General features: G+C 35.7%; 3 protein-coding genes across 3 annotated transcripts; 2 read left to right on the top strand and 1 right to left on the bottom strand.

Annotated features, from left to right (window-relative positions):
* The first annotated feature begins 2,502 nt into the window (after positions 1-2,502).
* On the top strand, positions 2,503-5,446 carry LOC140793242 (thylakoid lumenal 17.4 kDa protein, chloroplastic). Its single transcript, XM_073144610.1, has 4 exons — positions 2,503-2,751; positions 2,940-3,064; positions 4,054-4,300; positions 4,912-5,446. Exons 1-4 carry the CDS (start codon positions 2,628-2,630, stop codon positions 5,133-5,135), a joined length of 720 nt encoding a protein of 239 aa, XP_073000711.1. The 5' UTR covers positions 2,503-2,627; the 3' UTR covers positions 5,136-5,446.
* A 1,650-nt stretch (positions 5,447-7,096) lies between these two features.
* Positions 7,097-9,178, bottom strand: LOC140793368 (calcium uniporter protein 2, mitochondrial-like). Its single transcript, XM_073144809.1, has 2 exons — positions 8,537-9,178; positions 7,097-7,751 (listed from the first exon to the last, which is right to left on the bottom strand). Exons 1-2 carry the CDS (start codon positions 9,128-9,130, stop codon positions 7,341-7,343), a joined length of 1,005 nt encoding a protein of 334 aa, XP_073000910.1. The 5' UTR covers positions 9,131-9,178; the 3' UTR covers positions 7,097-7,340.
* A 6,659-nt stretch (positions 9,179-15,837) lies between these two features.
* Positions 15,838-17,638, top strand: LOC140793889 (uncharacterized). The gene is made up of 2 exons (XM_073145654.1): positions 15,838-16,166; positions 17,145-17,638. The coding sequence occupies exons 1-2, from the start codon at positions 15,941-15,943 to the stop codon at positions 17,456-17,458; spliced, it is 540 nt and encodes a 179-aa protein (XP_073001755.1). The 5' UTR covers positions 15,838-15,940; the 3' UTR covers positions 17,459-17,638.
* Positions 17,639-18,898: the final 1,260 nt, after the last annotated feature.

Here is an 18,898-nt window from a genome sequence, read left to right as displayed (position 1 = left end):
TTTAAGATACTTATGTTCATCAACATTCTTCCAACTCTAATATTCTCTTTGGGTATTTCTTTTCCTGCGAAAGAATAGATGTTTAACAGTTTTTAAAGCCTTGGGATTCGAACTTCACGTTTAGGATATCATATCATCTCTACTTAGCCAACGGCATGCACAAATCACGATTGGATATAAGATAATTTAACCATAGCTTTAGAACTACTATTAGCTCCCAAATCATGAAATATCTTATATCAAGACCAAAGTCAAATCACACAGCGAATAGATCTGAAATCGAGATCCTAAACAGAATCGCATCTAGTTCTCGGATGAGGACCTAAGAAGCACACAGATCAAGAAACCCTCGTACCGGACGAGAGAAGGGGGAGGGAGGAGAGAGATCAAACGGGAGAGGGGTCGTCATTGGCGGCGGCGTCGTCGTGGAGGGCCGGTTTGGTGAGCATGAGGGGGCGATCCTTGGCTTCCTCCTCGTCGTCGTTGTCGTCCTCCTCGGCGGTGGTGAGGTGGATGCAGGAGCAGCGCTCCAAGGAAGCGAAGAAGGCCGAGGCGACGCTCGTCCCAACCCAGGCCGCCATGCCTTCAAGCTTCTCGTACGAGAGGATTCCGCTGTTCTCCGTTGCCATGGACGACGAGACGTAGGAGGAGAGAGAGAGACGAGGTAAAACTTTTGGCAAATAATCCTTTACCCCCCCCCTAAAATTTATAATTATAATAGTCAGTTTTCACATCCAAAACCTATACCGATTTCAAAACCATAAAAGAAAAGGCATCTTAATTATAAGAGATGTTATTTAATATTAAACCATTTAAATTTAATTCTTTAGAGATAGACTTTAAAATATGATTCTCTATCTCTATCTATTATTAAAATTAATTTAAATTAATTTTAAACTAACAAAAAATATATGTAAATAATAAAAATAATCAAATAAATAAAATTCAATTAAACTTTCATCAAGTAAATTATAAAAAGATGTCAATACCTCTATTATGATATATATACATTATTCACAGTTAAGGATATATACATCTCTTACTTAGTAAATTATTATTAAAAAATAATGTACAAGGTAATATATTTAAAAAATAATAATTACATGTTGAATAGGTAATATCTTTTCAATTTTTTGCATTTCAAAAATACCCTTAAATATCTTAATTATTAGATCTTCATCAAATTGATTAATAAATAATTACCTCAACGGTATAAAAGAACTGCTCAATTTTTCTTTTTAAATTCTTGATTCCAAGAGTAGGAAAACAATGCCTAAACTTGGAAAAATGGTCGGCAACGAAAGGTAGAGAAGGGTAAAAATGTCAATCTACTAGATAATTTTTTATTGTTCACATCTTGATTAGCACTTCTTTTTTTAATGATTTAAGAGTTCTGTTAGACTCTTTCATTGTTAAATAAAGAACTACCCATCCCTTAATACAAAGACACTGATATCTTATAATTTATTAGATAACGGGCTAAACAATAGAGTCTACCCCTCTCAATAGCCGGTGGATCAAGTTTAGCCACAACATCAAGCTGGTTAGTAGTGCTCCAAAATGATGCTCCTTCGACCATGTCTTTGAACTTTAATAGTCAAAAATTTAAATTTTTGTATTGTATTTCTAAGCTTAATTATGTCATAATTAAAGCGATGAAATTTGAAAATACTCATATAATATATGCACATTTAATCAGCTGAGACAATCTCATTAACGTATTTTTAGCACACTATTACATGAAGATTCACACATTAAGATTGACAATTTTTTATCATTACAATGGAAGTCTCTAAATAAATTAACCTACATATTAAATAGGGCATTTCAGATGGTGTCTGCATAAGTGATACTTATTTATGAGTTTAGATTTTGTTAAATATATTTTGCAAACAATACTCACTTATGGATATTTTGGTCAAATTTTATATAAGGTAAGTCACCTGACAAATTATATATAAAATAAATTATAAAAATAAGAGTACGATAAAGTATATAAAGTATATACATTCTCTCAGTAAGATTTCTATTACAATTAACATATTTATTCGCCCTCGAAAATTAAACATAAAATTTTACATAAATTTATTCAAAATAATTATTACGTTTTCTAATCAAACAGAAAAATATAAATGTAAATTCTATATATATAATTTATATTTAAGAGTTATACATAAAGTTATCTTTAAAAATCTTATGCAAGAACTAAATGAGGGCACTATTTGCAACATAAATCTAATTACAATTTGCATGACCAGGTTATGCATAATGTGGTATACTACATTTAAATGCAATATAAATAGTCATTAGTTTAAGCAAATAATATACCAATTATTTTCGGATTAAACAAGTTAACCATGGAAACCCTTGTAATTAACTAGTAGTGTTCTTGATCACAAATTTAGTTAAATTATTAATTTAGTCGTGTTCCAATAACCCTATAGATTAGGGATAGTGGGCCCACAGCCCATGTACTTGGACCGGCATCTACGAGATATGCATGCCCGAATCTGACCACTGAGGAGCGAGTAGTGGATGAGATGGATAGGAATTAGAGAAGGGATAAGATATATAAAGGGAGCAATCGCCCAAATTCCCAATTCCTAACCAAATCGGAGGATCCAAGAATGGCCACGGTGTGTCTTCCCGGCGCCGGCGCCACCTCCTCCATCCACTCTCCTTCCTCCTCGATCAAATCTACTCGCCTCCTTCGACCATCTCCTCGCCCTCAAACCCGAATAAGTTGTTCCGGTACGATGGCTTTTATCTCTGCTTTAATGGCGTTACTTTTCATCTTTTCGGACGTCCCATTCGGTGGTGTCGGAAAAAAAAGGAGGGAAATTTTCCTCTCTCTTAATCTTACATATAGAAACTGGAGTAGAATGGCAAGTAAATCATTAAAGAGAGCTTCCTTTTCTTTTTTTTGGGACATTGTTCAGCAATCGAGGAGAACACCAGTTCCGCAGAATGTCGTGCAGCGACTAAAGGAATGAGAAATTTTGCTTGTGGTATGCTTGCTGCGTGGGCAATCACTACGGCCTCCCCGGTTATTGCGGCCAATCAGGTTAGTAAATTTTCTTTTGTTTTAGTGCGCCATTTTGAGAAATTCACTTGATATATAGTATGCAATAATAGAGCAGTACCAAATGTTGTCTCAGTTAAGACATGCTAAAATTTTGATTGGAATTGAGGCGAGCGCAATTAGAGACAATCGGTATACTTGAATATAACGTTGCTGGCTGTAAAGTATCATTCTATGGTATGAATTCATAGCCCGAGTTAAACTAATCCATGTTATGTTCGTATCAAATCATGAGAGTTTTGGATGGAGTTTGGCAATTTATTAGCATGCATTATGGTATTAGGATTCTAATTTACTGTGAATCGTGTGCTACTTGATGGAATGGCAAGACACAACAATGAAGATGGACCAATTCGAAAGGAATATTGGGTTATAGGCTTGTTTTTACTGAGAGAGCAGTTGCTTTTGGTTATAAACTTGGACTAGGAAGTCTTCTGATCTTTCCTATGAGAACATAAGGGCATATTGTGCGACTGGGACCTTTATTGTTTTCTGACTTTTATCCAAACTTCAGAGAAGCTTGGTTGTTCTGATCAAAAGGCCTAATGAGTTTTTTGCTTCATCATCTCGCTCTTCACTGGATTTAATTTTTTGTGATGTCTATCTTTTATCTCAGTAGCAGTCAATGTGAAAGAGATTGTTGGATTAAAAAGTTGTTTGCACATATGTACACTGATGATGTTGAGGCTTTTTAAATTACATGTATAACATCGAGAAGATAGTACTTCCTGAGTGGAACTATAGATCTAGTGTTAATCAAGAAATATCCATACACTCTCAAACTAGAAACTTTTTTGTTACTTTGGAAACTTCCTTTGGCATTAACTTATCCATTCAGAATTTACTAGTACATATTTCTAATGGTTACTTACGTAGTAGGCCCAGTTATCATATCCTGCACACTTTCGTATGTGGGGTCCTCTATTTCCTCCTTTGGGAAAATCCTGATATATTTTTGGTTTGATTGTTAGAGGCTGCCTCCACTTTCAACTGAGCCAAATCGATGTGAACGTGCATTTGTTGGGAACACAATTGGTCAAGCAAATGGTGTATATGACAAGCCTATTGATCTACGGTTCTGTGATTACACAAATGAGAAATCTAATTTGAAAGGGAAGTCACTTGCAGCAGCTCTAATGTCAGATGCAAAGTTTGATGGTGCTGATATGACCGAAGTTATCATGTCCAAAGCTTACGCTGTTGGTGCAAGCTTCAAAGGTAAAACAGTGTCATTTCTTCATACTATCTGTACTCTCTTATACAATTAGCTTATAGTCTCAATTATCAGTGAAGCTTTTCTTATAAGGCTGTTCAAAAGGCCTACTAGTCCTGTTCCTTTTATAAGGGTGAGGCTGTTGTGCATCTTGGGTGTACAGCATGGTTGTTGCTGTTCCTGCCATATGGAGCTTTCCAATTATTTATTGCTTCAACTGTTTGCCAGATACTCGTATAACATTATCAGTTTCTCTCTGCTCGAATTTCTTGTGCAACTATTTACCTTCTTGATTAACTAATAGCTAAACTTTAAGATGAACTGGTAGGATTTCATACTGTGTGAGTTACTCTGCAAATTTGTAAGTTACAACACTTGGACCGCTGCTGTTCTAGTGAACCAACCATGTCCTACAGAGTACAGAAGACCTTACAAGGTTCTAGTGGTATGGAAACTCATGGATCATTAAATCAGAGAACAAGACATGCTAGTATCGTAGTACATAATCTAAGCTAGTCAAATTATATGTATAAGTATCAACAAATGCTTTCCTGCTGTTCCCATTACTGGCCAGCAGAATGATGAAATTACTTTTCTTTGAAATGCGACGTTTCAGGTGTTGACTTCTCAAATGCCGTTCTAGATCGGGTCAACTTTGAAAAGGCCGATCTCAAGGGAGCTATCTTTAAGAATACTGTTTTGTCTGGATCAACCTTTAATGATGCTCAACTTGAAGACGCTGTTTTTGAAGATACAATAATAGGGTACATCGACCTCCAAAAGATTTGTAGAAACACCACCATCAGTGCAGATGGGAGAGCTGAATTGGGTTGTAGGTAACATTTATAAAGCTTTTCCTAATTATTATCTGTGATTCTATCTTTCTTGCTATGTTTCTATTAAAGAGGCATAAGACTGTCAGCTCAAGAGAAACAGAGTGCATGCTTTTATGTATACTGTCAACACTCTCAGACGCTGTCCATCTTGTCATACATTCCTATGTTTTAGAGCAAAGTCGTTGAGTTGGTTGTGCAAATGCGCAACATTTATGTAAAGTCGTTTCTTATTTCTCTGTGAATAATTTTGACATGAACTAAATCTCCTTCATTCTTGGAGAAACGAATGACAAACAGGGAAAAGTTCACAGACAAGTCCTGAGCACACTCTGTATCTAATAGATATATATATATATATATATATATATATATATATATATATATATATATATATATATATCTCTCAGTTCTGTCAAAAATTTCCAAGAAACTTCTTTGCAAGGTTTCTTATTTTTACCTATTTCTGGCAAACCTCTTAGCATCTGATTACTTTTCCAGGGAGCATTCCCTATACTTAAAACTGTTGCATATTTTCACATAGATCCCTCATTTTATTTTCTTTATTACACTTTCAACCTTCTCAAATATCTAAAATTCTCTTAAATGCTCCATCCATTAATCGTCTATCTAATGTTTCGATTAGCAAAAATACCATGTGGCCCCCTTGTCACATGATTAATTATTTAATGTCGATTATTTTACTCTTATTTAAAGAAAATAAAGAAAGAGAAGTTAAAAGTAAAATAGTCACTTAAATGTCACAATAGACACAATATAACTTAATTTTTTTTTCTTAGGAAAAAAACTGGATGGCATTACGGTAATTAAAACCATTTATCAACAGCTCAGCTCAGCTCTGAGTCATCTCTACTCATCTAAGAGTCAGAGTCCCTACTGTGTATGGACGCAACCAAATATGGATTAATTGCCAAAGGTCTCAATAAAAGGGCTTATGAGAACTCAAACTAGGGAAGGTAGCAACTGGTCCAGATGAGAGACGGGGGAGGTGGGACTCCTTCCTACAGCCTCCCCCACTTTGCTTCCTAGTTTGTTCGAGTTCTCAGCCGCAGAGGAGGAGGCACGTGGCGTCTATGCGGCGGCGCCAGCCGCGTGCACGCAAGCTCGAGACGCGCGGCGGAGGAGAAGCGTCCCCCTTCCCCTCCTGAGCGCGAGGGACACGTTTTGCCACTCGCTTTGATTCGTGATGATATTATTATTATTATTAACGTTTTTAGAGATCGCGTAAATGGAGTCGCGATGACGCATCGCGCACTCTCTGCTCTTTTATTGTTTCATGGCTGTGTTTGATTTCACGTGAAGATCATTTATTTTTATTGTAATAGGAATCAGAGAAGACCGAAAGAAGTGAAGTGAAATGAAGCGAAATTAGCGGAGGATGTTAATTATTATTATTTTTTTGTAATTAATATAGGAATAGTAATTCTTATTTATGATTATTAAAATATAAAATTTTATTTTACGAATAACTTATTCTATATTTATTTGTATTTTGAAATAATAATGTCATAATTATTTTTAATATAATTTAGAGTGAGAGAAATATAGATTGATGAGATGGATATGAAAAGTAAATTGATAATTAGATTATTGTGTGGTATAAAATATAATTATAATATAATATTTATAGTTTTAAAATATGACTGTTATAATATTTAATTATTAATTTAGAATAAAAAAATTATATTTTAAATAAAGAAAAAATTATATGTGAAGTGAACCGGAGTTTAATAGTATATATATTTGAGAGTACTAAATGATAGGACGAAATAGGGTGTTATTATAAATTGTCTTAGCTTGGGCTGGGATTAATATTTTAGCATTTATAATTGAATTATTAGATTATAAATTGTCTTAGCTTGGGCTGGGGTTAAAAGTTCTTCTCGTTGCCTCTTAGCCTTTTATTTATTATATTTTATTTTGGGAGAAAAGGGGAACAGTAAAATATTGTATTAGATCAGCAGAGCAAGCAGTCTTCCACCATTGTCTTATTAATGTTCTGGTAATCGATCTTCCTCTCCTTTCTTAATCCTCTGCTCAAGTTCAATCTCTTGGAAGTATAAAAGGAAAAAAAAATTGTAAAATTTTCCCGTTTAGAAGTACAGAATTGCTCCTGGAAGCAACTCTTAGTCATGACGGTACTCGGATAATGGCAATGAGGGCAGTAGGAAGAAGAGGAGAAGGCATCCCACTACTGGGGGCAAGCTCTCTTGAGGTCATTGAAGCGGTCGATGTCAAAATTGCTGACCCTCATCAGCCGCCGCTGCTTCGCGGCGAGCCGGCTCTCGAAGAAGCCCTCAAAGGAGGGGTCTTTGGACGTCCTGAGGAAGAAGGCGTAGCCAGCCATGAAGTAGATGGAGGTGACGTAGAAGCAGATGGGCTCCATGACGTCCCACGAGAGCTCCCAAAAGGTTAGCCTCATGAATGCAGCGGTTTGGGCTACCATGAAGCCCAGGCCACACCATAGCTCCTTCCTCACCTGGGCCTCTGCTCGTTGGTCTATCTCTGCCTTCTTCTCCTCCATTGCCTTCAGCTCCTCAATTCGTGGGTCGTTTCGGTTGAGCAGTTGGAGAGGGATGGCGTTCTCGATTGCCTTGGCAACCTGGAGGTAAAGAAGAGAAGGTTGGCAATGGCATCTCACTGGGTTGCTCTTGTTCAGTATAATTGATCATATCGCAGAGTAAAGAGCAGCAGTGAAACTAGTAGGAATTGCAAGCAACGTCTAGTATAAGCATACGAAGTATATATAGTTTTGTCTTCACTACAAACTACTACAACAAAACTGAGGCACGTAACGTGATCTATAAGCAACATATTATGCTAAAAAAATTAGATAAATTTAACAAAAAGAAAAATGAAATAAAGTGATGGTGTCACTAAGATGTGCAGGTGGCACGGGACTAACAAAAGAATAAAAAAAATACTATTGTTTGTCCAAAATCTAAGCATCAATAATTCAAAAAGAGCAGACCACGAAATTCTGCTGACATTTTGGAGCTCAAATCTTCAGAGAAGATTGTAAGGGAAAGAAATTTGGGGGAAAAAAAGTCTCTCTGTTTTTTTTTTCCCTTTTACTCGTGAGTTTTGTGTTGATTAGAAAAGAATGTGAGAAGTAAAGTCCCATCTTTGACGGAGATCCTGAAAAATTCACTACCGTCTCCTTTTCGTGTGTACCTTTACTTACTGTTTATAGAATACGCTCCCTTTAATTCCTGTGAGAGAAAGATGGAGAACAAAACACACGCGAAAATAACACATCAGATCTCCGCACATCTCTTGCAATCGATAACAAAAATTTAAGAAAGGAAACAAACAAATGGCGAAAAATAGAATCTAAATCGCCAGATTAAAACTAAAAGAAATCAGAGGAGGGAAAGTTTATAGTACCAGTTCGGGTCTAAGGAAGACGACGTCGCCCAGGACGATGACGGATCCGGATTCATCGAGGGATCGGGCAATCCGCAAACCGAATTCCGCCCCGGTCGCCTCGCAGCAGATTTGAACGTACTCCGAGTAGGAGACGCAGCTCTTTGAGATCGATCTCAATCTTGCCCTCGCCGCCTCCATCTGCGAAGCCCTAAGCACCTTCCTCGCCTCCTCCACCGTCATCCCCTTCTCCTCCTCCTCCATCGCCGGCGGGGTGAGCCCTTCGAGTCGGATCCGGTCCTTGTTCAAACCCCGGATCCGCTCGACGAGCCGGTCTCCGCTCGGGAGGAAGGGCATCCGGTCCGGCGGGAGCGCCGGCTGGAAGATAGGGCGCTTCTGGAGGAAGCGGCGGAGGAGAGTCTCCTCCTGGCCGGAGCCGGCAACGAGGCGGCGTCCACTGTCCGGAGAAGGAACGGCGCAGATCTTGGCGAGCTGGGAGAGGCGGAGGGCTAGGGTTCTACGGAGCGCCGCCATCGGAGGAGGTTTGGCGTTCGTTTTAGGCGTAGGAGTTGCTCTCGAGTTCGCGAGGAGAAAGGAGAAGCACTCGGAGGTCATTTTATAGTCTCTCAAGACGAGACGAGACGAGACGAGACGAGACGAGACGAGACGACACGACTCGAGTACGCCAGAGTTTATACGAGTCTCTACTTCTCGGCTCGGGTTATTATGCCAACTTCGAATAGGAATATGCTTTAATTCCAACGTTAAATGTAGGAAATTTCTAGAAACCTAATAAATATTGTTTTTGCTACCGTTCGTTTTTTTTTTTTTTAAAGAGAAAAAAAAGGGTCCGTATACCAATAGCATTAATAGCTACCGTTGGTTGTTATTGCACCCAATTATAACACGATCTAGGGGAGTTTGACCTGGCTGTCAATCTGACACCTTCCTACTAAGAATCGGATGTCAACAATTTTAGTACTACTTTACGTTTATCGGAAGATCAATTTGAAACCAGCACTCAACGGAGATAGTTATCTTTTCAGAATCATATATAGAAAAGGAAAGATGTGTCAGAATTAGAGATGAGTAGATAGATAATGATGGCTATGATTATCATGTTAATAGTACAACTTTTCCTTCTTAGATCCCGTGACTCCTGATAGGAGTTATCGCGAGAAGCGGAGAAAGAAAAAATCTCTCTTTCTATCCATCACGGTGCTTGTCATGTGAAAAACCTACCGGAGATCGCCTCCGCAACCGGAGGGGGGGTGGGGGAGGTATTTGCCGCCGTCCGGTCGACATCCGACGAGTAGTGTTTAAGCAACTCTGATGATTAGATGTAACCGTTCCTCCCGAAGGGAACAACAACGGCCAGGTGTCAGGCGAGGAAGGAATGGTCCTTCCCCAGTAGATCTTCCCCCTAGAAACTAGCGGGATGAGTATGAATCCAAAAAGTAACTGTAACGCCTATTTTCTAGATTCCCAAGTGAAATATCCATTAATTTTCTGAAATTAAGATAATTATAGCATTTAATGTAGAGAGTTTTACAACTCCTCGAACCCTATCGTAGGAATGCAATTTTGGGGCTAGATTTTGGCAATTTGTCATCTTCCTATCAATCATTGGACTTCAATAGTTTCTCCTAAATTTGACGCTAGCACTTAAATATATATATATATATATATATATATATATATGTGTGTGTGTGTGTGTGTGTGTGTGTGTCAAAGTTGATAACTTTTTGATCATTTTGCATGCATTTTTACCTCCTCACTTTCGAAGATATACACAGAAAGCAACATGAATTTCAGATGAGAAAGTATAAGAGTTAAGAAATTTTATAACACAAAAAAAATTCAAAGCAATATCTGTCCATGAGAATCACAAGAAAGTTAAATAATATAATTAAAGTTCAGAAAAAACACACTAAATTTTAGCTTAACCATGAATAAATAAATATATATAGTTTTTGATGCAATCCTGGTCAAATCGGATCACATCATATGAACATTGGACTCGATGGATCGAGTCTAGTTATCTTATTTACTTATTTGGTAGTTAGAGCTTTAGTATATTTATATTTTATTTAATTAGCTAAATCTACCTTTATACAGTTTCGGGAAAATATTTGCAAAATATTCTACAGATGTCATGGATAAGATCGCCAACCTCTAAATCTACAACTTTCATATTCACTACTTCTCCAGATTCTGAATCTATCAGTGGCGAAACGAATAATTAATTCGAGAAAAAAATGTAAAATTCGTTATAGAGTCTAACTCTATAAATATGTGGAGCGGACACCTAATCCATTATTATGGAATGAATATTGAGTTAAGTTAAGTTTATTTATTTTGCATTATTTATCGTCCTTATCTTTTATCAGTTAGATCATCGTTATCTTTCTAGGAGTAGATCATAGCTCCAATGCTTCCAAACCCTAGCCACCTTCTTTCTCGAGCAGCCACCCTACTATACGGCCGTCCACCACCCTCTCCGACTTCCACCACAATATCAGTTATTTACCGTTCTACCCTATCTAATCTATTTTTACTATTTTATTTTTAACTTTTTATCTCAACCTCTGATTTATGTGAAACTAGAGCCATTAAGACTCTAACTCACGAGGCTACTACTATCTAAATTTTCATAATTTTCTTACGTCCAGTAACTATTTTGCATTAAAAAAAAAGATTATCTCATAATTAGAATAGGCTACTACCTAAATTAAATTAGGATATCTCATAAGATAATAGACTACGTCCAACGAAGGGCAAATCTTTCTATCACACCAACTGAGGTCTTCTGTATGGTCATTTATAGGTTTGGACTTTGCAACATAATATTTATGTTTCTCTTAAATTGGTTAGATAATATATGACAAATCTTTTTAAATACAAAGTTTAAAGCTATACTCTAAGCAATCTGCGCCGTCCTTCCATCTCTTAAATCTCCATGTTTAATTATTTATGAATGGATTTTATTATCTCTGGTGAGTGAAAGAGAGTGTGATAATATAAATAATAAAACTATCGTTTTCCATAGGCTTAAACTTTCAGAGTAGTCGATAAGTCGATCAAAATTCATGACCATAATCGTATGGGTGCGATTCTTTCTTATGTTCTTCGTTGATCTAAGAGTATAATTAAGGTTCAAAAAAGTATAAAAAAATTTAAACATGAAACTTGAGTTGATGACTATTTCCATTTGTCTGCACCATGCATCACCACCAAAGATAATTAAGGGCAACTTTGACTGCATCACCAAAGATAATTAAAGACAGTAGCTTTGGAGCAATATATAATTTTTAATTTTAATGAAAATTTTATAGGTTGATAATTTTATTAAGAAAATTTTGCTCTTTTATCGAGATTATATTTTTATGTCCTATATTTTTACTATTTATAAATTAAGCTTTATAATTTAGCGAATATGTATAAAAAATATCCGGCTGTTAAATCTGTTAGTTAAACTTAACTAAATATCTAGGTTAAATTAATTGTATTATAAAATTATGAAAATATCCTCAACCAAGTCATACTAAAGGCATTTAGTCATTTTAGAAATAATAATATTTTAGTCATTTTAGAAATAAAATATCTTTATTTAACAGAATATCCTCACGGTATTAGTTCATATCTAACCGAGGATGTTTTCTATACATATTTATTAAATTATAAGGCTCGATTAGTAAATAGTAAAAATATAATGTGTAAATCATAATTTTGTTAAAAAAATAGGATATTATATGCACACAAAAATAAATATTAAATTCAATCAGATTTTACAAGCTTGTCAAATCCCACTTGTACAATAAGGAAAAATGAGCATCAACCTAAAGTGTGAAGAAGATCTAAATAAGGTGGCCTAGCTATTTGTAACTTCATCATCATTATCATCATCATCATCATCACGGATAGAGAAGCTACTACGATAAGCAAAGAATAAGAAGGAAAATAAAATAGTAAACTAAAACGACTCAGCAACCACAAAAAAATATCATCGTCGTCATCTTTATCTCTCGCAACCCTAGCAAGAAAACAGAAGATGAACGGGAGTCGCCGGATGACGAGTTCCAGATACAAGAGGTTGGAATTAATGGTGAAACAAGAAACTGGAGGAATTGGGATACACGATTGAATCACTAGAAGTGGGGGAGTTGTGGGTTGTCCGGAACCATGGGATGCAAGCGAAGGCTAAGGTAAGCATGCAGGAATGTGTGATCTACTCAGCCACCAATTTGGTTGCAGAGAGAGAGAGAGAGAGTAATGTCAACATCATCACCATGAGAGGAGGAAGCAGTGGGGTATGACCCCTTGTTCCATGATGAACATTTCTTTTTATTTACTTAATATGTATATTGAGTCATATTAATCATAATGTTTGGAGTGTGTTATCCTAATTAATCACAACTTTAGATATAATTAGTGACTTGGCCTCTTCAATTGTGTCAAACTTTTCGAAATGCTCATTTTATTAGTTGTCTCGGTGTAATAATTTAATATATATATAAGTTACGAGTAATAGAAGAGTTTACGTGTAATTAATCTATTAAATTCAAATTAAATCATAAAAATAGTGGCTGACCAGGGTTAAATTTTCACCTTTATAGTGCGACACACAGAGTGGGAAATCACTATTTAGAATACTCATTTTTTAGCATGAATTTAGGTACATTAATAGATGAGTTTAGAAAAATTGGACTTTTGGTTTTAAATTAGGGTTAGTGGCTTCGTCATTATTTTTGATTTCATATAAAAGTTAAATTTTAAATATTCTTTATTCTGGTTTGCTTAAGGAGTGAGGATTAACAATATGTCATATAAATTAACAAAAATATCATTTGAGCTCGATGAATATAATACAGAGAAATAATATTACTAAAATTAATTTTTACACTATTAGTTTTGTTTTGCAATGTGGACTTTTATTTACATAATATCTGAAATAACATGTCCCGTCTTTTGATCATATCAAGGGTAAAATGATAAATTCACTTTGGACCTAAATATTTTTCAGACGAAGATAATAAAAACCTAGATTACCCGACATTTTCGCGCAATTTTAACCATACATTTAGTGGTATATAGTTACAAAACTAGGTTAGTGGAACACAAACTTAGTTTAAGGAGGTGCATAAAACATTAACAAGAAAATTTTATCAAATCATCTTCCACTATGTAGATATTTTTAGCTTTTAAGTGCATTACTTCCAAAAGTAACTCTTCAATTTTAAATTCAAATTCTACTTTTGAACATTAGTGAAACAATTTTTTAAAACAGAATAGCTTTTGATAATGGTGGTGATTAGTGTAAAGCAAACTTTCAGATTCACATCCCTCTTTATTCTTTCACCTCTAGAAAGTAGAAGTAGTTAACATAAATCCACTTGTAACAACTTTACCTCTTACTTTTTCTCTACCATCATCAATCCATCAAACATAGTTTGCAATAGTGGGACGAAAAAGAAATATGCAAGTTTTCTTTTGTGCAATAAATCAGTGGAGTTTAGAAATCTATAATTATTTTGCACTTTTTTTTTAATTATTGTTCTACCATATGTATATTTATTACTCGTGCTCTATATTTTAATTTTTAATGCTTTACAAATAAAATTAATAATATTAAGAAATTTATGAGTAAAATACAGGTCGAATAATAGCGTGTGGATTAAAAAAAACAAACAAAAAATAATTTTGATTCCAAAATAATATCCAAGATTTTGAAATTTTCAAGGCCAAGAGGGATGAATGGATGGTTATCAAGTATATAAATGGGAATTTGAAGTGACACATTGGATTCTTATTAGCTATGTGATGTGGAATCTAAGTTTTTGAGATGTTATTTGGTAGTAAAATAGAAAGAGGTTTGTCTAGTCATCATGTCTACTACATTAGATGCCAATTAGATGCACAGGTTAAGAAACATAAGGATAAGTCCAAAATTAAAGAAATAAAAAGATTCTACTACTTGGCATCTTTCCATTTGATTCATGGCATCACTTGGATTCCTCCTTTGTCCTCAAGTTTCTATACACCACTTAGTAGTCAAAGAGTGATGGAAGTTTTGTCTGAGGTTGGAGATCCAATTAGGGGAGTCCAATAATATTTATGGTGACGTATTTGATCATTGGTGGAGTAGGTGCCCATTTGCATATAAGTGTCATATTTGCCATAGTTTGAGGTGTTACTCTAGTGCCAAATTGTTCTTTCTTTTAAAGGTAAAGCCTAAAATGAGTAAAGAATTGAGAAATATACATCACTTAAAAAGTTAGATATAACCATTATATATTTTTGTGCAATTGGGAAGCCATTGAAGGTGACGCAAGGAGCAATTTGGGGAGTGAGTATGGAGGTAATGATTGTTTGATGACAATTCTATTGAACAAAGTAGGTAAGGGTTGTAGTAGAAGTCAAGAGCGCGATCGAGCTGGACCTCGATATGGTGTTCAAGCTCAGGTCGGTGTAATTCAAACTAAGCCCAATTGGAACTCGAGACTTAAATGAGTCGGTCGATATGAAAGACCATAAGAATCATTAGATCAAGATTCAGTCTGTGTCTAAGTCTGAGCAAGTCGGCTTATGCTCAAGAAGCTAAAATTTAATTTCAATCCAAGATTAGCTATTCACACTCATCTTGAATATTTTTCGTCTAAGCCGAGTCGTGCTTAAGCTTCTCGACTACTTTGGCATCACTAAATTAGGGTTACTCAATCGACCTAATGAATAACAAGACTCACTCGAACTCTGCAGAGATTTCTCAAACCAGAACTTGAGTCGTACCCGAATCGGGCTAAACCTGACGTCGATCGATCCATCGGAATCCTATTCAATTGGATAAATCTCCAGGTTTCCCACTCCAAGGCCCAATCTGAAAGGCCTTCAATTTCAAATCGGCCCAATAATTTCAACCCCAACGCGGCCCAGCCCATAACCACCTCTAAATTAGATCAATGTATTAAGTTTTCACAAAAGAGAAGAGCCAGCATATCATGCATACTTAATTAGTAGTAATTTTGATAGGAATTTGATATTGGATATACTCCTTTTGATTTATATACCCATAGATGGATGTACCAAAAATAAAAATAAAAATTAAATTAAATTATGGATTCACTCATTCACATTAAAAAAGAGAAAAAAAAAAAAGTGAATCAAATCTATGCTAATCCTACATAATCGTTTTTGTTTCAAAATTCTTGAACATATACGTAGAAGCCCAAATACCATGAACCATCCCTTTCTACAGTAATTTATAACTTGAACCCCAATGTTTTATTATTTACAAACTTAGTGTTTTCATAAAACGAGAAAAAAATATGGACGAGTTATTTTCGTAGGAGAAGGGGAAGAAAATGTAAATAGAAGCATATATTTGTCAATCTTGTCGAGAACTTCACCTATCCAACTCTCCTCCTCGCCATGGCGGCCACCGTCCTCCGGTCGCTCACGTTTCCCCTCCCCAGTCCGCGTCTCTCGTCGGACTTCTCGCCGGACCACTCCGATCGCCGCCGCGTCGCGGCGGCTCTCCTGCTGGAATTCAAGGGTCTGCGGATCGCCTCGAGACATACGGCTTCGGTTTCGTCGAGATCGAACGCGATCCGCCGTGGAGTCGTCCATTGCGAGGCCAAGGAGACGGCAACCCAAGGTACCTTTGCTTATTACTTCTCACCTCTATCGACTACTGAAGTTGATGGATTTCTATCGCTGCCAGTAGTTTCTAGGGTTTCTTTTTCTATACTTACTGTGTGTTTCGTGGGAGACTTCAACTTTTTTCTTGCTTTAATATCAATTTTGAAAGTTTAGTTCTGTTAGAATTGCATGATTGCATCGCTCTTTTAAATGGTAATGCATTAGCGGAGGCAGCTATTACTTTGTTTCTCTTAATATTATCATTATGAGAGGGCTTGATAGACGTCGTTAATCATATTTTGTAATCTACGATATTTGTACCTTTAATTTATGAAATTCTGAAGATTTAGACGAGAATAACCGCTTAGAATAAAGGTTTGAAGCTAGTGTTATGTTCGATCTGTTTACTTAGAGGAGAGAAGAACGAATTTTGGGATATTATACAAGAGTAGCTGCAGAGGACTTGTGGTGTTAGTTGTTGATCATCTTATTATCAAGCTCTTGAAAATTTGAATAATTTGAGCCTTGGGTTTCATAATTTCCAGATACATGAGTGAGCATATCTCGAAATAAACGTTAACCTTAAGGAGGAGAGGATGTTTGAACTTTAAATTACAATCTAAATGATGCAAAGTGAATGAACAAGTGAATTTTTTTTACAACAAAGTCCTAAATACATTACATAGTATTCCAATCACAGAATCGTTAATTCAAATAATGAAACCTTGATTAGCTCATCTGGAAAATACTCTGAACCCTGAGATGTAAGCATCCTGTTATCTGATTGATGTCTCCTGTTGTCCATGAATGTGCCTGAGCATTCTGTTTTTGTGTGGATCAAATGCTTTTAAGCAAATTATCTTAATGGTTCCGACATCTCTACAGGTTACAATTGATTGCTGATCTCAATTGTATTTGTTAAAACAGTTGCATTTCCCTCTGTGTTCCTTCTCTTATAGTTCCTTAATTGATGCTGGTTATTTCCTTTTCGCAGTTTCAGACGTGACGACTGCAACATGGCAGTCTCTCGTGTTAGATAGTAATATCTCAGTGCTTGTCGAGTTTTGGGCACCGTGGTGTGGTCCATGCCGAATGATTGACCCAGTTGTGGTTGAACTCTCTGAGGCTTACAGAGGAAAGCTGAAATGCTATAAGCTCAACACCGACGAAAATCCTGAAATTGCAACCCAGTACAGCATCCGAAGCATTCCCACTGCGATGATTTTCAAGAACGGCGAGAAGAAGGATGCAGTGGTTGGCGCTGTGCCTAAAACTACGCTCATAGCATCCATCGAAAAATTTATTTAAGGGGAAGATGATGTCCTTTTTCAAGAGTCAAGACTGTTTTTGAGGCTAAGCATTTGGAGTTTCATGCAGCAGTTGGCGCAAGTTTGCGAATGTTTTGCATTTTGTGTTTCTCTGTACAGCTCGTTGTATATGGTTATTGGAATTTACATTGATCTTAATATACAGTGTCAATACTCTTTAGACTGTTGTTGATTGAGAATTTTCTTTTCTTTCTCATCTGATACATTGTCTGAGGTTAGAACTAGTATGATAAATGAGCTACGAAGGTTTGAACTAGATTTGGAAAGTTGGGACATTAGAAATAGAATTATTATCTCTCTATTAACAGGCATATTCTCTATTATTCTCTTTATACACCACTAGAACTAAATCCATATGAGTCAAGTGCATCCAATCCATTAAACCAATCCAAATGAGTTCATAATTTGAATGATGAGTTTAATATCACAAACCCCAACTGGTACAACCCATAGACCCAATCAATTGGAGAGCAAGTCGAGATCAATTTTGGGGCCACTTGGCTAAATTTTCCTTGGCAATCTTGTATTCATGTCATTAGACTTGATAGATGAGACAATTATTAATTATACACAAGGGGTAAGATAAAATATCACCCAAATGAAATGAAGATAATATAGAATAGCAAACTCTGGTGAGACTACACAAAGTCGAAACGATTCTGGAAGTGCCAAGATTCTCTATTCGCCCACTTGGATACATAAAAGAAATCATTGATCTATTACCCCCCCAATTCTGACACCAGTGTTGAAATTTTCATTATTTTGAATAATTATTAATAATACTATTTTAATATCATAAAATTTACTTATTAAAATTCATAATGAGATATAACTGAATTTAGTATCATAATAATTATTTGTCAAATATTGAATTATGAGCTCGATAGCACGGACATGGGACTCGAATTTCCACATTTTTTAATGGGCAATAGCTGGATAACAATTCACCATTCATTTATCGCCACATTGTGTTCGGATAAAGCTATTCTTCTTCTTCACAGATGAGCCAAGTTGCTATCGTTCTTTATCAAGTGTTTGGTATAAAGATAACAAGAAGAAGTTTGTTTCATTGTATCAGGTCTTTCTTTATAGATTGGGCAGCAAAGGATGTATTTAATTCGGCTCCAGCGAGTTGTAGACATGTTCATTTGAAACGATTATTTTCTCTTTTTGAATTTTATTTAAACTTGAAATAAAAACAAGTATTTAATATCTTTCATCTTTCGGATGTGTAGATAAATAAATAAAAAAATAAATTAAAGACAATGTTTTACCGTCAATTTTTTTTTTTCTTCTTTCTCTAAATAACAATTAGCATTTAAAAAATTTCATAGTTAAGAAATTAAGATGTAAGAGGATTTATATAAACCTGATCGATAGGTAATTAATTACTCAGAAAATATTATTTGACCTGATCTCA

The sequence above is a fragment of the Typha latifolia genome, chromosome 8 (genome assembly GCF_019914945.1).
Source record: "Typha latifolia isolate L0001 chromosome 8, TyphaL0001v2, whole genome shotgun sequence".
Classification (NCBI taxonomy): Eukaryota; Viridiplantae; Streptophyta; class Magnoliopsida; order Poales; family Typhaceae; genus Typha; species Typha latifolia.
Note: the sequence above shows the minus strand (reverse complement) of the source record. Positions and strands in the feature narration are given on the sequence as shown.

Bases quoted from the DNA above. Each gene is read 5' to 3' on its own strand.
- LOC140793242 (XM_073144610.1), top strand. From the start codon at position 2,628: ATGGCCACGGTGTGTCTTCCCGGCGCCGGCGCCACCTCCTCCATCCAC. The intron at 2,752-2,939 runs GTACGATGGCTT...GACATTGTTCAG, and splicing joins AACCCGAATAAGTTGTTCCG to CAATCGAGGAGAACACCAGT. The intron at 3,065-4,053 runs GTTAGTAAATTT...TTTGATTGTTAG, and splicing joins CGGTTATTGCGGCCAATCAG to AGGCTGCCTCCACTTTCAAC.
- LOC140793368 (XM_073144809.1), bottom strand. From the start codon at position 9,130: ATGACCTCCGAGTGCTTCTCCTTTCTCCTCGCGAACTCGAGAGCAACT. The intron at 7,752-8,536 runs GTACTATAAACT...CTTTACCTCCAG, and splicing joins TCTTCCTTAGACCCGAACTG to GTTGCCAAGGCAATCGAGAA.
- LOC140793889 (XM_073145654.1), top strand. From the start codon at position 15,941: ATGGCGGCCACCGTCCTCCGGTCGCTCACGTTTCCCCTCCCCAGTCCG. The intron at 16,167-17,144 runs GTACCTTTGCTT...TCCTTTTCGCAG, and splicing joins CAAGGAGACGGCAACCCAAG to TTTCAGACGTGACGACTGCA.